Source organism: Natrix helvetica, assembly GCF_964273705.1.
Source record: "Natrix helvetica genome assembly, chromosome: 3".
Taxonomy (NCBI): Eukaryota; Metazoa; Chordata; class Lepidosauria; order Squamata; family Natricidae; genus Natrix; species Natrix helvetica.
Genome location: NC_138549.1, coordinates 59,710,738 through 59,726,071, shown reverse-complemented (window position 1 = coordinate 59,726,071; position 15,334 = coordinate 59,710,738). Strand labels below are relative to the sequence as shown.

At 40.5% G+C, this 15,334-nt stretch overlaps 1 protein-coding gene across 3 annotated transcripts in view; it reads left to right on the top strand.

Annotated features, from left to right (window-relative positions):
* Positions 1–5,265: 5,265 nt before the first annotated feature.
* The window catches only part of MGST3 (microsomal glutathione S-transferase 3), a 44,946-nt gene continuing 34,877 nt past the window's right edge, over positions 5,266–15,334 (top strand). The window contains exons 1-2 of one of the 3 annotated variants that reach the window (XM_081946445.1): positions 5,266–5,419; positions 8,632–8,755. In XM_081946445.1, coding sequence (XP_081802571.1) covers positions 8,639–8,755 — 117 coding nt within the window. In that variant the 5' untranslated portion in view covers positions 5,266–5,419; positions 8,632–8,638. The other 2 variants (XM_081946446.1, XM_081946447.1) reach the window with 2 other exon arrangements.

The following is a 15,334-nucleotide window of genomic DNA, read 5'->3' as shown; positions in this document are numbered from 1 at the left end:
CCAGATTAGTAGCACAAGGTTTCAATCAATCAGCGAGTGACTATGATGAGGTATTTGCACCTAGTTTAAGAGCTACAACATTACGTGCATCATTAGTTTCGGCAGCTAAGCATGGATATGTAGTAAATCATTTAGATGTTGAGACAGCATATCTCCATGCACCGTTGCAACATACTATTTATTTAAAGAAACCTGAAGGGTTAAACACTGATGGCAACACTGATTGTTGGAAAAGTCTTTATGGTTTAAAACAATCAGGCTATGAATGGAATCAATGCATAGTGAAGGAATTAGCAAGAATAGGATTCAAAGCTGGCATGGCTGATCCTTGTTTATTTAAGCAAGAAAGTGATGGAATGATTTCATTATTGCTATTGTTTACAGAAGATATAGCATTGATTACTAAAATAGAGCAAAAGGCTATTGAGATTATTACACTATGAAAACATTGTTTAAAATGAAACCCCTTGGTGAAATCAAGAAATATATTGGTTTAAAGATAGATAAGACTGGGGAAGGATATACAATATCACAAACTGAGAAGATCAATCAGTTACTCAGGACTTTCAAAATGGAACTGTGTAAACCGGGTAAAACTCCAATGAGTCAAGAATTTAGTCATGATGATATAAAAAGCCCAGTTTTTGATAAGGGTATTTATCAATCCCTAATTGGTAGTTTATCTTATCTTAGCAATTGGTCAAGGCCAGATATTGCATATAGGGTTAATCAATTGGCCAGGTTTAATGCTGAACCTACTGAATGGCATTGGCAAGCTGCTAAACGTGTATTGAGATATCTTAAAGATACAATACACTATGACTTATATTTAGATCCTAAGTGTGAACTGGAATTAACTGCATACGCTGATGTCAGTTTTGCAACAGACATGTCTACACGTAAATCCACATCAGGTATTGCAATATTCTTAGGAAAGGCATTAATTGGATGGCGGTCTATTCGTCAAAAACATTTAAGTTTATCAACAATGGAAGCTGAATTTTCATGTTTATCTTTGTTATGTACTGAATTGATTTGTTACAAGCAACTCCTGATTGATATGGGAATTAATGTACAGGAGCCTATTGTTGTATATGAAGACAACCAATCAGCGATCCAGATGGCATCAAATCTCAACAGGGACAAAGCATACTGATTTAAGATATTCAAATGTACGGCAAAGTGTTAGTAGTAAAATGATTTCACTAGAGTATTGTATGTCTGAAGAAAACATTGCTGATCATTTTACCAAAGCTCAAGGTACGGTAAAACATAAACATTGTTGTGAAGCATATGGACTAGGAATGTAAGGTTATATATATTGCCTACCCAAAGTAACCCTGTTAGGAATGTAAACTAACAGTTGGGTTAGCAATATATAAACCAGGATGGTAGTACTGTAGCTTTAAGTACTGCTGTAATGTGATTGGTTGCTGTTACCTCAAGCAGCCATAAGAGGGAGCCAGAATGACTGTTAGCTCTCTGTTAGACGTTGATCGGTGTATTGTGAGGTACTGTGTTTTTGCTACTGTTAGCTGCTTTGTATGTTAAACTGCTTATTTGATACTGGACTGTGTTCGAAGGCTCATTCCTTAACTGAGAACATTGATAACTGACTGACTGAATCATGTATGACTTGGACTGCAAATTGAACTCTGAATACCTCTATATTTCCACATAGTAAGCTACTATATTTTATACTATTCGGTGTCCCTGTATGCTGGTTTGTGCGTGTTCTTCCATACCACTCTCATACTTACGCTTCTCTGCACACTCACTCTCCTAACGGGGAAACAGTAACAGCATGAAAAAAGTTGCTCCATAATGAAGCAGAGGCATTATATTATCAGCTCTCTTTCTCTCCTATTTCTCTATGGAAATTACCCTCCCCACTGTCATTGCTTGTCAGTTGCCCTACAGGTAGATCCAGCCTCTGAGAAGAGAGTCAATTTAGAGACCTGTTGGATAAATAGGAAAAAGCTCATTGGAAAGAACTAGAGATTTCATTGCTCAAAGCAGAATGATGAAAAGGTTTAGGAGAAGCCTATAACAGTAGGTACCAGGCTGATCCTGAGGTCACCTATTAACAACACTAAGCAGGAGCTGATGTAGTATGTCACACTGTATGGTTAGTAAAGCTAACCAGAAGCCAACATGAGTTTGTTAACAACAGATTATGCCAGACAACCCTTATTCCTTTCTTTGATAAAGTGACTAAATTAGTGGACCAGGAAAACACTGTGGATATACTGTAGTATATTTAAACTTCAGTAAGGCATTGACAAAGTAGACCATAACCATGTTTGGGTAAGATAGAACAATGCAGGGTAGACAATACCATTACAAGATGGATTCACAGTTGGCTGACAAACTGCATTCATTCTTCATTCAGTATATTCTGAATGGAACAATATCTACATGCAGGGAAGCATGCAATGGGGTACTTCAGGAGCTCTTCAACATCTTAATAAATTATCTAGCTAAGAGGATAGAAAGAATGCTTATCAAATTTTGTTGATGACATAAAACTATTCAACACCACCAACAATGCTGTTGCCCTACAAAGCGACCTTGACTAAGTGTCAGAATGGTCCAACAATTGGCAACTTCAAATCTCAACAACAAATGCTCTGTCTTACACATTGGCAACAAAAATCAAAACACCAAATACAAGCTGGGTGGATACGACCTCGTAGATGACCCTCACTCTGTCAAGGACCTTGGAGTACTCATCTCAAATGATCTAAGTGCAAAAGCTCACTTTAACAGCATTGCCACAAAGAGTTGTTAACCTAATTTTGCAAAGCTTCTTCTCCAGTAACATTGTATGGCAAACTAGGGCATACAAAACCTTTGCTAGACCAATTCTCGAATACAGCTCGTCTGCCTGGAATCCGCACTGTATTTCAGACATTAATACAATTGAGTGGGTCCAGAGGTATTTCATGAGAAGAGTACTCCACTCCTCTGCTCACAATAGAATACCTTATGCCACCAGGCTTGAAATTTTGGGCTTGAACAACCTAGAACTACGCCGCCTATGGTCTGACCCAAGCATAGTACACAAAATTATCTGCTACAACATCCTACCTGTCAGTGACTACTTCAGCTTCAACCGCAATAATACACGAGCAACCAATAGATACAAACTCAAGGTAAACCGCTCCAAACTCGATTGCAGAAAATATGACTTCAGCAACAGAATGGTCAATGCCTGGAATGCACTACCTGACTCTGTTATTACATCCTCAAACCCCCATAACTTTAACCTTAAACTGACTACTGTGGACCTCACCCTATTCCTTAGAGGTCTGTAAAAGAAGTGCATAAGCACACCAGCATGCCTACCATCCCTGTCCTACTGTTCCCATTTATTCGTACCCATTTCTTGTGTTCATATCCATGTTTATACTTATATCTGTTATCTCGTACATATTTGACAAACTAAATAAAATAAATAAAATAAATTTGCAGACGAAATCAAATTAGGGGGAATTGCTAACACTTTGAAGGATAGACTCAAGATTCATAAGGATTTGAGCATTGGGTCCTAGCTAACAAGATACTGTTCAGTAGTGAGACAAATAAGATTCTGAACTTTGGCAGGAAAAACCAAATGTATAGGTATAGAATAGGCAGTACCTGGCTCAATAATAGTAACTGTGAGATGGGTCTAAGTCTCCTAGTGGACTACTGCTTAAGTATGAGCAGCCAAAAAAGCCAATGCAGTCTTCATCAATGGAGGGATGGTATCAAAGTCGCAAGAAATGATAATACCATTTTATACTACTGTATACTAGTGATGCCACACTTGGAATACTGCATCTAATTCTCATTATCTTAATGCAAAAAAAGAAATAATGTAGAGAAAAGCAACTAATATAGTAAGGAATCTACTGGATAAATCATATGAGGATCAGTTAAGGGTATATGTAGCCTAACAAAGAAAAGAATTAGGGGTAACATGATAGCTACTGTATCTTTCAGTATATGATGGGCACAGAGAGATGGGGGTTGACTTATTTTCCAAAGCACTTGAGGGCAGGACATGAAGCAATAAATGGAAGCTTATTAGAGGGAGCTCTAACCTGAAACAAAAAAGTTCCTGATAGTGAGAATTAACCAATGGAAGAGTTTGCCTCACAGAGTTGTGGGTGCACTGTCACTGGAAGTTTTCCACAAAGGATTGGACAACTATTTGTCTGTGATGGTATAGGGACTCCTGCCTTGGGCAGGGGGTTGAACTAGAAGACCTCCAAGGTCCCTTCCAGCCATATGATTCTATGAACATTCTGAGTCCTGTTTTCCTGCAATATTCTAACAATCCTGATAGGAATCTTGCATCCTCTTGGGCCAATTGGGGGGGGGGGGGGAGACGGGACTCCTGCTTTAGAGAATGAAATCAGACCAGCAGCCTGCCTGCTAGGAGGAGAAATAAGCAATTATCATGGAAGGATCACATTTCACTGCCCTGCTATACCAACTAAACATATACCAACTAAACAACATTAGAGCACTAACAGGGCTACAAATACAACCAGACTAGGTTGAAGTGCAGAGTATATGGGAATCTGAACTACTCAGGTGTACCAGGGAATTTATCTACATGCATAAAATAAATTGAACTTGTGTTTGGATTTCAGAGTAAAAGCTCTTATCCCTCTGGGTTGTAGAGATTTGTATAGCTTTTTAAAAGAATAACTCAAAAATATAAACATATATGTGAATTTATTTTTTAAATTTATTTGTGCAATAGTGTGCCCCACGTTTCACTATTATTTGCACATGAACACACCTACATGTATATCCGGTACTGTGGAACTCTGCCAATGACAGAATACAGTAATGGAGATTTAGTGCAAGATGGATCTGATGGGACAAATAGTAGTAGTTGAGACTTAATCACTACATATCCCAAATAAGTGAAAGAACAGCTGGTAAAAAAAAGATTAAGCCAAAACAGGCCGGAGGTTAATCCTGCCTTTATAGTGCCCCAAGGGGCCCATCATCATGGAAACAGCAAAATTCTAGAGAAGTTAAATTGAAGTATTGCAAACAAAGTATTATGAGAACTTGTTTCCCCTCGATCCATTTTAACACCGTTTGCAAGACTGAAAAGCCACCACCAAGGCTATCATGTCTACAGCGTCTGAGCTGCAGAAATCTGGACGTCCGAATGACAGCGAAGAGCAAAGAGCACCCATAGAGCATCAAGAAAGAACGAACATTAGAGTCAGAGGAAGAATTCGCGGCGCCCACAGGAACCTCTTACTGCTCGGGGCGGAGCTATTTCAGGTTCTCCCTGGCGCGGGCAGGTGTTGGATTTCCCGCTAACAGGAGGAGGGTAATTCGGCTGAGCGGCTGCTCTACGGTCCTACTGCCTTGGCCCTTTGATTGCCGAATCAGCACGCAGAGAAGGGTGAGTGCCTGCCCGCTTGCAGGGAAAGCCTTTTCGAAGGCCGCTGGTAGGGGACTTGACCGCTAATCGTCGTAAAGACGCTTTCTTTACCTGCCCTTCCCGGGGGAGGGGGATTGTTCCACACCTGTAAGACTGAGGCGGTTGAGCTCTTGAATTTACACCGGAATCGTGCTTGCAGACTTTAGCTCTGTCTGCTCTCTACAAAACCTGCGGGAGGTCTGGAAGCGCTTTCATATTGTTCCCGACTAGCCAACCGTATTTGGTGAGTGTAGCGTGAACCACAGTTCTGCTATTTCTCACAAAATATGGATACCGCCATTGTTTATTTCTGCCCCTAAAAGAGTGCATTAATTCTTCCCCTCCGGGCTCTGCTTTAAAACTTAGTTGTTCTCACTGCCAGGAATTTTCTCTTTAGTTGAGGTTAGCTTGGCTGTGCTGTAGGTGTTTAGGGCTTGTAGGTATAGGGTGCTTACGCTTCTCATTATGGGGGAAAGTATTTTTCTTTTAGCCGAAATATAATGACATTAGAATTTTTTTAAAAAATTTTTTATTAAACATATTTAAAAATTAAAAAACAAAACAAATTTCCACTCATTACAGCATTTTTGTATTGGTATAATAAATACCATTCATATTTACATAAGCTCTATTTCTATAGTTCATTAATCTATATTGTCATTTAGATTGTAGTAATATTTACAAACATATACAGTATTGTCGTATAGTAGATATTGTATAATTCGAAATTTGAAATTAGAATTTTATGCAGCACACAATTGCTTCCTTCAAGCAAGTAGCTCCAAACTTGTATATTTCAGGAGCTTGCAGCAAAAGAAAAAAAAATGGGCCTGAAGTTCTGTGCTAGTCAGGCTTCACAGTTCTGGTTTTGGTATGATATGGAAGCACAGAAGAGCACAGAGCAAGAAAATGATAGTTTTTAAAGTTTAAACTAGGAGAACAAGAGGAGGGTGGGCTGTTCTGCTTCGTGAATTGTTTTTTGAAAGACTGCCTACAGAGAGAAAGCAACTTGCTATGTTTTTAAAATCAGTTTTTCTTTACCCAGATTTTGAATTATTTCATATTTGAATACAACGTTGCTTAGTTACTAGGGTATTGAGAAGAAAATAAAGAAGGCATAGGAAACATTAGCTGCCTGCAGTGTTCTTTATATTTTGTATACTGCTTTTATTTTATAAATAACTGAAGGGGATTGAACTTACCGGTACCTAATATTTTTTCCTCCTTTTATTTTCCCTACAACAACCTTGTGAGATGGGTTGGGCTGAGAGAGGGTAATTGGTTCAAAGTCATCCAGCTCACTTTCATGCTTAAGGTGAAACCTTAACTCATCACCTACCGGTTTGAATCTCCCTTTGCAAATATTTCAGATACAAGTATTTACACTGCTTGTTTTATGAATTTATTCATAGTGGTTATGGCTACTGCTGCTAGGGCTTGGTGAGATTTGTAAGAGTAATCTTGAGGAAAATTCAATTTAGTCCCAAATATATCTTTGCTCACATAATATAAAAATGCAACTTCATTTACAGCGAGGTTGCAGCTTTAGGTACTGTATCAGCATATAACTAGAACTTATATTGGTTTTATGTAAGGACATGAAAATTATGAAAGACAGATGCATTGGGACAATAGTTTGGAATTATGACCGAATCCTGCAAATTGGAGATATTCTGTAATAATCTGTTTTCGTTTTTTAGCTCATTAAGGACTTGTACATTATCATCTCACCTTTATTGGAATATTGGAATACTCTATTGGCCAAGTGGATACCCAGAAATTTGTCTCCTGTGCATAAGCATTTAGAATGATTATGAAGTTATCATTTTTTTAGTAATCACTCAGGGACAGTTAACCAGCATAAGCTTTCTTTAGGCACTTATTTTAAAATGAATATTATCTTGTTTTCTAGAAAAATGTTTTTTTTTCCTAAGGCATTTGCTATTTCAATCCCCTGCTATTCTATAGTTCATAATTCTAGCTAGATTGTCAGGTGAAACAAATCATTAATATCAGAACACCAAATGCAAAAGAAGAAAGCTTTGGGTAAAAATCTCTAAATAATCTCCAGGAAACCAGTTACTGTATATTTTTTATGGCTTGAGTTTTAAATCATGCTAAACTGTGGTTTGTAGAATAATTTGTGCTCCCTGTGGCTTTACACTGATGTCCCTTTGTGCTGGTTTACTTTCAGCACAATCAAAACATGTTTTGTTTGAAACAAAGTATTGAAACAAGACTCACAGAATTTCTTAGAATTTATTCTGATATAGGTACCTGAATGCCCAGCAGATGATATCAATTTGGTTGGCTCTAGCATCAGGGTTCTCATATTGGCAGTCCACAGGCCAGATACATCACAGATAGGCCATGCCTACCCCAGCTCCACGAAGGGGAAAAATGTCATGAAACATCACGTGAGGCATATGACTGCGAGTTTGACACCCATGCTCTAGCTAATAGTTAGAAAGGAGATCTCTAGGAAAACCCAAACTTGAGAAAACTGAAGCGTGAGAAAACCCATCCTGGGTGAAAGTGGATTGCCAATTTTTCTACTACTGGTTTGGTTGCACTCGCATGCCCCGCTTTTGCGCATGTGCAGAAGCATCCGGAAGGGTGGGCGGAACGTCCTGCCGCTGTTACTACAAGTTTGCCTGATCCTGGCCGAACTGGCAGCAACCCACCTCTGGTGAAAGTTACTCTATTACTCTATTTTTATTTTTAAAATTAGCGGCATTAATGGAAAGAATAAAGAACTCTCAGCTTCCCAGTGATGAAATTGGTATGCTTTCAATCTACCAAAGTTCTTAAAAGATTTAACATGTTTTTTCTTGTAGGATGTGTAATGAAGTTACATAGAAGAGATGTGAATATTACCGCAAAGCTGCCTTATTTGTTTCTGTTTTCTTGTAGTGCCTTTAAAACTTTTTCTAGGAAGGTTTAAGTTATTTCAGGATGGGAAAAAGTTGGTTGTTGAATTTGACAATGATGGGCCCAAGAACAAGATTCAGAAGTGCTAATCTGTAGAAATAAGCCTCCATTTTGATCTCACTTTCTTTACTCTTATATTTTTTAATGTTCTCTTCTGGGGGAAAGAATATAATTATTACCTGTTTATATCAGATGACATATTCTTACCTACTGTATATTGGAATGAACATGCACTAACGTACTACTTTGAACTTTCTTCATAGGGCCAAAATGGTGGTTTTCTCAAAAGAATATGGCTATGTGATTCTCACTGGTACTGCTAGTTTTGTCTTGATAACACACCTTGCAGTAAATGTGGCAAATGCACGCAAGAAATATCATGTGGAGGTAAGCATAGGTGATTTTCCCAGAATTCCCCTACTTAGCTATTTCTGGAGGCAGAAACTCTTAGCATTTCCTGAAAGGAAATTGTGTGTGTGTGTGTGTGTGTGTGTGAAAATGTTGTGAATACTTCAAGTTGAATTATGTAAAATACTATGCTTCACCTTTCAGGAAACAATATTTTTAAAAATAATTAATATATTTTATAATAATAAAGAATAAACAGGTAAAACAAGTAACCAGTTTAAAAACTTTCATAGCCCACGGAGAAGGAATTCAGAACTATTAAAAGGTCCAGTGAGAATCTATCAACCTGATTTATACAGGGGGCCCTAGATGCCTTTAATTTAAGAGCACAAATTTTGTTCCAATAAATTGGATCCATACCACTTACAATTTTAAAAGATAAAGTGAATAAAGATTTGGGCTGCAGAAATGAGTAAAGTCAATAGGTGGCAATGAAGTGATAAGGCATTTCTCAAGGCATTACAACCACAGTTGGGGCTGAAATTTCCATTGCTTAGCAAAGTACCAGTAGTTAAAACATGATGCCATGAGGCTATCACTTAGCAACAGCAATCCCTACAGTGTCAACTGCCCTGACTTGTGGATCACCAAGTAGCAAGTGGATTGTGTCCCACATAAGCCCTTGAAGGACCAGTGCACGTTGCATGCAAGTTGGGAGGTGCTGAAGTGCAGCATGAGATCAAGGAGGCCAGAGAAAGAATATGCTGCAGCTCAAGGGCTATGTGGCATGCCATGGCTCTGGGGCTGCAAGAATCTCCTGAGCTGCAACATAATTCAAAGTCTAACTCCAGTCTCATGAGGAAACTGCTATGTATGCTGGGGGAAGAAAGCCTCTGGCATCTAGCAGCTACCTCATGAAGGGGCATGATAACAGTCTGCAGTGTCTTAAGCGGCTGCCCCAAAGAAGAGGGGGTCAAGATATTCTCCAAAGTACCTGAAGGCAGGACAAAAAGCAATGGATAGAAACTAATCAAGGAGAGAACCATCCTAGAACTAGGAAGAAATTTCCGGACAGTTATAGCAATCAATCAGTGGAATGGCTTCCTTTTAGAACAGTGGTTCTCAACCTGTGGGTTGGGACCCCTTTGGGGGTCGAATGACCCTTTCACAGGGGTCGCCTAAGATCATCGGAAAACACATATTTTAAAAAAATGGAAAACAAATAATTTTATGGTTGGGGGTCACCACAACATGAGGAACTGTATTAAAGGGTCGCGGCATTAGGAAGGTTGACACCGACTGTTTTAGAAGTTCATGGTTGCACCTTCACTGGAGTTTTTAAAGAAGAAATTAGACAGCCATTTGTCTGAAATACTATAGGGTTAAAAGATCTCAATGATCGCTTCCAACTCTGTATTCCATATCTTGTATTCAAGCTGAGCATGCATGCCTGGTCAGCAGTGGGGGGAAAGATAGCAAAGGTCAACTAGAGTGTCAGAGGTCACAAAGTTCAGTCTGCCAGAAAGGTATTGATAGGGGAGTTAAAGCACCTCTGCAGTTATAAGTGCCGGCAGGCTAAAACACGTGAATCTTGATCACATGACTGTGGGGTGCTGCAACAGCATTAACTTTAGGGCCTGTTCATAAGTCCCTCCATTCAGCACCATTGTAATTTTGGTCACTGAACAAATCTGAAATCAAGGAATTCCTGTATCCAAAACCCCAACTCTTCAGTAGTTCTTGTTGAATAATCACTTATTCAGTATTTGAAGTTATGATGATGCTGAATATGAGAGACTTCTAGTTGCAGCTGTTGCTGCATCCCTGGGTCACATTATTGCAATTTGAGCATTTAGCCACCAGTTCATAATAATAACTTGCAGGATCCTGCAGTCACATAATCATGATTTGCAACATTTCTTGCCAACTTCTTACAAGGTCAAACTAATTATCATAATAATGTGAGGATTACCTGTAAGCAGATAATGAAAATGAGAGCTGCTGTTAGCTAAAATAAACTAACTGTAAAATTTGTATCAGTCAAGAGGAGGTGCTTGAAATTGAAAGATCAGGATTCCAATACAGAGAAAACATCCTGATGGAGGAAGCTACATTAAATATAAAGGTTGCTATGAACAGCATTTCCTCTGTATGTGATCTAGTTTACATCTTGTTATATTTACTGTATTTTTCAGAGTATAAGACGCATTGGAGTATAAGACGGACCTTAGTTTTGGGGGAGGAAAATAGGGGAAGAAAATGCTGCCTACCAGATTTAATTTGGTGCCCCCCACTTGGGTGAAACTCCCATATTTTTATCATATGTTTACCACATTTTTATTCCCATAGCACCAGAAAAGCAAGCTGTCAGCGTTCAAATATCATGCAGAATTAAATCAGAGTTCAAGGCAGAGCTAGCCTTAAAGTTCCAATTTAATAAGACAGACATGTTGGCATCGGACTGTGTAAATTCCAACTCTGATTTGCTTCCTGGAATTCCACCCAGTTGAAAGTTCATAATCTTATGCCCACTCGCATAAATCCATCACATGGCCCAATCTTCTTCCACGCTGGCATCTCCACCCAGCTGCTTCCGGTCAGATGTCCAGGTGCGGAGACAAAAGATGACCTTGGTCTTCTAGAAAAGAATGACAACAACACATTCCACAATTCTACTCCTTCCTATTCCTCCCTCCCAATTACTACACTAATGAAACGGCATAGGAAATTAATAGAAAGTGTGGCAGGCCAAAGATCCTAAAAAGGAATATAATTGCAGGCCTGACAGGCGGCCTCTCCTCAGAAGAAAAACGTTTCCCTAAAGAGAATACCACAAAAGTTAACATAACAAAAATTAACCACCTCTTCTCCCCCCCCCCCCGGGGGACCCTTTGGCTTATTGGGAAACTTCTCATGGAATTGTTTTACTAACGTCTCCACTTTTAGGTTCCCACTGTTCACCCAAGTAGCTTCAGACAAAGGGTAACCCTTCCAGTGCACTAAGTACTGTAAGCGACTCCTATTCAGCCTGGAGTCTATAATTTTTTCCACCTCAGATTGTGTTTCCCCTTCTATCACTACAGGAGGAGAGAAAGCTTGGGTGGATGCTCTTATTTTAGACCCAATTACTGGTTTCAACAAGCTACATTGAAATTCTGGGTCAATTTTCCCTAGACCTCTGGGTAGACTGAGTTGAACTGTAACTGGGTTTACTATCTTTACTATTGGGAATGGACCTAGAAATTTCGGACCAAATTCCTTGCTAGGCATTCTTAATCTTATGTATTTGGTAGATACAAAAACTTTGTCCCCCACACAAAAGGGGGTTTGGAGCGAGCGATGTTGATCAGCTTGCTTCTTGTAGGCATCTGCCGCATCTGCTAGAGCCTTCTTCGTATTCTCCCATCCTTTCTTTTGCGTGTCCATCCATTCATTCAAAGACACGGAGGAGGGAGGTTCTCTAGGCAGCTCAGGCATGGCAACAAATTCCATGCCACTGGTAATCTGGAAAGGAGTTAATTCCGTGCTGCTGTGTACGCCACTTCGGCAAAGGGTAGCAAGTCCGATTAGTTGTCTTGCTCATAGTCCATGTAACACCGGATGTATTGTTCCACCACCCCATTGGCTCTTTCTGCTGCACAGTTCATGCTGGGATGAACCTCTGAGCTCATTTCTTGTGTGGACCCAATGGATCTCAAGACCTCTCTCCAGAACTTGGCTGTGAACTGTACTCCGCGGTCTGAAATGATCCTCTTGGGCAATCTGTGCAGGCGATAAATGTGTTTCACGAACATTTTTGCTAATTTCTTTGCAGATGGCAATCCTGAGCAAGCGATGAAGTGCGCCTGCTTGGAAACCAAATCAATTACTGTCCAGATTACTCTATTCCCACTGCTGTCTGGGAGTTCCACGATGAAGTCCATTGCGACCTCTTCCCATGGTCGGTTAGGGCTGACCACTCCTCGTAGTAGTCCAGGGGACTTTTCCGACAGTTGTTTGGGCTTTTTCTCCTCCGAGGCCTCCCCCTTGGTAGGACTCTTCGTCACCTTAAGTTGGGGATCCTCTTCCAGAGGTTGTTGGCCCAGATGACTTTTCTGTGCTGGCATCTGGGGCCTTTTCTTTACCACTGTGGTGGTTGGTGTGCACCTTTGTAGCTTTGGGGCTGCAGCCAAGCACTCTGATGCTCTGTGGCCAAGTTGACAGCAACAGTGGCATTTTATTGGCCCCCACGAAGGAAGGAACCTAGTTACATCTCTAAACTTAGGAACTGCCGCATCACATTGGACTGCTATCCGTCTTGCAGCTTCCCCCTTGATAAACCCTTCTTCCATTGTTGAGAACCTTTCTCTGTAGGAAGGTGGGGTAAGAACCTTTTGGGGCATTGCAGGTGCACATTCTCCTGCCATCCTCCTGCAGGCCTCCCTTTGGTAATCCCTTCTTCCATTGTGGAGATTGCTTCTCTGTAGGAAGGTGGGGTAAGAACCTGTTGGGGCATTGCAGGGGAGTGGGGAGGTCAATCCCTCCATTGGCCACTGCCCAGTTATCTGCCATGATGCCATCTGCTGAGGGAGGGCAGGTGCCCACTGGCATCCCTTCCGTCGACCTGGGGTTAAGACCCATCCCGGGGTTGCCTGCTTTACAGGTTGCAGTTCAACCAACGATGGATGGCTAGGGGGGTTTATGTGCCAAGGACCCCTCTGCTGGCTTGGAGGAATTATGGGCCAAGTAGGTGCCCTCTGCTGCCTTGGAGGATTTTCCCATGCTGATGGCCATGGATTTGCCCACTGGAATGTTTTCCATCCATGCCCTGGGAAATAAGCCCAATTTGGTGGTGGTTCATTCACAAGCTGCAGCCCAATTTGCGATGGCTGGCAAGTGAAAGATGCTGGCCAAATCCCTTCTTGCTGGCTGGGTTGAATTTGCCATTTTGATAGGGAATCTGTCTTCAACTCAGTTGCAGGGTAATAAGTCATTTCATTTATTGCTGTTTGGAAGGAGTAATTATCTCCACTCCAGTCCTCCAGTCCATTGCAGCATTTATTAGTGAAAGGGGTGGGGGGGAGAGATTGACTCACGTTTGGCTGAAGAAGTTGGTCTGGGATTCCAAACATCTTGTCATTTCCAGCTGTGTGCAGAATCTTTCCCCCCTTGCATTCCTCCAGATGCTATAAATCTTAAACAGGAATTCCTTCACCTTTGAAGATTTGCAGAGAAGCGTCTCATCTCAGCTTCTTATCTCAAAAAGCTTTCTCATAATTGTTCGCTGATATTTTACGCTGACCCAGTCAGCGTTGGGAATTCACCCCCCCCCCCGTGCGAGGGGTGTGTGTGCTGGTGACCTATTTTAAAGGGAGAGTTGGAATAATGTCAGCATTCCAAATATCATGCAGAATTAAATCAGAGTTCAAGGCAGAGCTATCCTTAAAGTTCCATTTTAATAAGACAGACATGTTGGCATCGGACTGTGTAAATTCCAACTCTGATTTGCTTCCTGGAATTCCACTCAGTTGAAAGTTCATAATCTTATGCCCACTCCCATAAATCCATCACATGGCCCAATCTTTTTCTTCCACGCTGGCATCTCCACCCAGCTGCTTCCGGTCAGATGTCCAGGTGCGGAGACAAAAGATGACCTTGGTCTTCTAGAAAAGAATGACAACAACACATTCCACAATTCTACTCCTTTCTATTCCCCCCTCCCAATTACTACACTAATGAAACAGTATAGGAAATTAATAGAAAGTGTGGCAGGCCAAAGATCCTAAAAAGGAATATAATTGCAGGCCTGACAGGCGGCCTCTCCTCAGAAAAAAACCGTTTCCCGTAAAGAGAATATAATTGCAGACCTGACAGAAGCAAACACAATAGTATAATAAAACAACGCTTTTTGCCACTTTTTTAATTTCCCCAGGTGGCCAGGGAAACTTTTTTTATTACAAGTTTTAATAAATTTTACAAATGTTTCCCCTTCCCTCCCTCCACCCCCGACCCTACCCCCCCTCCAACCCTCCCTCCACCCAACCTCCCAGAGCAAAATGCAGGGTATAAACATTTAACAATCATACACTAACATAAGCTAACTGACTTTAACATCCTACCTCCTCTTGTGCTTTAATTCCCCTTTTGTTAAACTAACTTTAGATAAATTGTAACATTTGTTGTGCCTTCACTCATAAGCTAATTGAAATATTTTAGTCTGATATTTATTTTGAATATAGTCAATCCATCGTCTCCATTCCAACTTATATTTCTCATCTGAATGGTCCTTCAAATATGCTGTGATTTTGGCCATCTCTGTTAGATTTACTACTTTTAGCGTCCATTCTTGAATAGTAGGCAATTCTTCCCTCTTCCAGTACTGCGCCACCAACAATCTTGCTGCCATCGTTAAGGTCAAAATCAAATTAGTCTCTATAACTGTACAGTCTGTAATTATGCTTAACAAAAACAGCTGGGGAGTGAACTTTTATCCTCTTTTTAAGTATATTTTGAATAACCCACCATATTTTTATCCAAAATGCTTTAACTTTTTTGCAAGTCCACCATCTATGGTAATACGTAGCGTCAGCACAATCACATCTCCAACATTTAGGTTGTAAATTCGGATACACAAGCTAA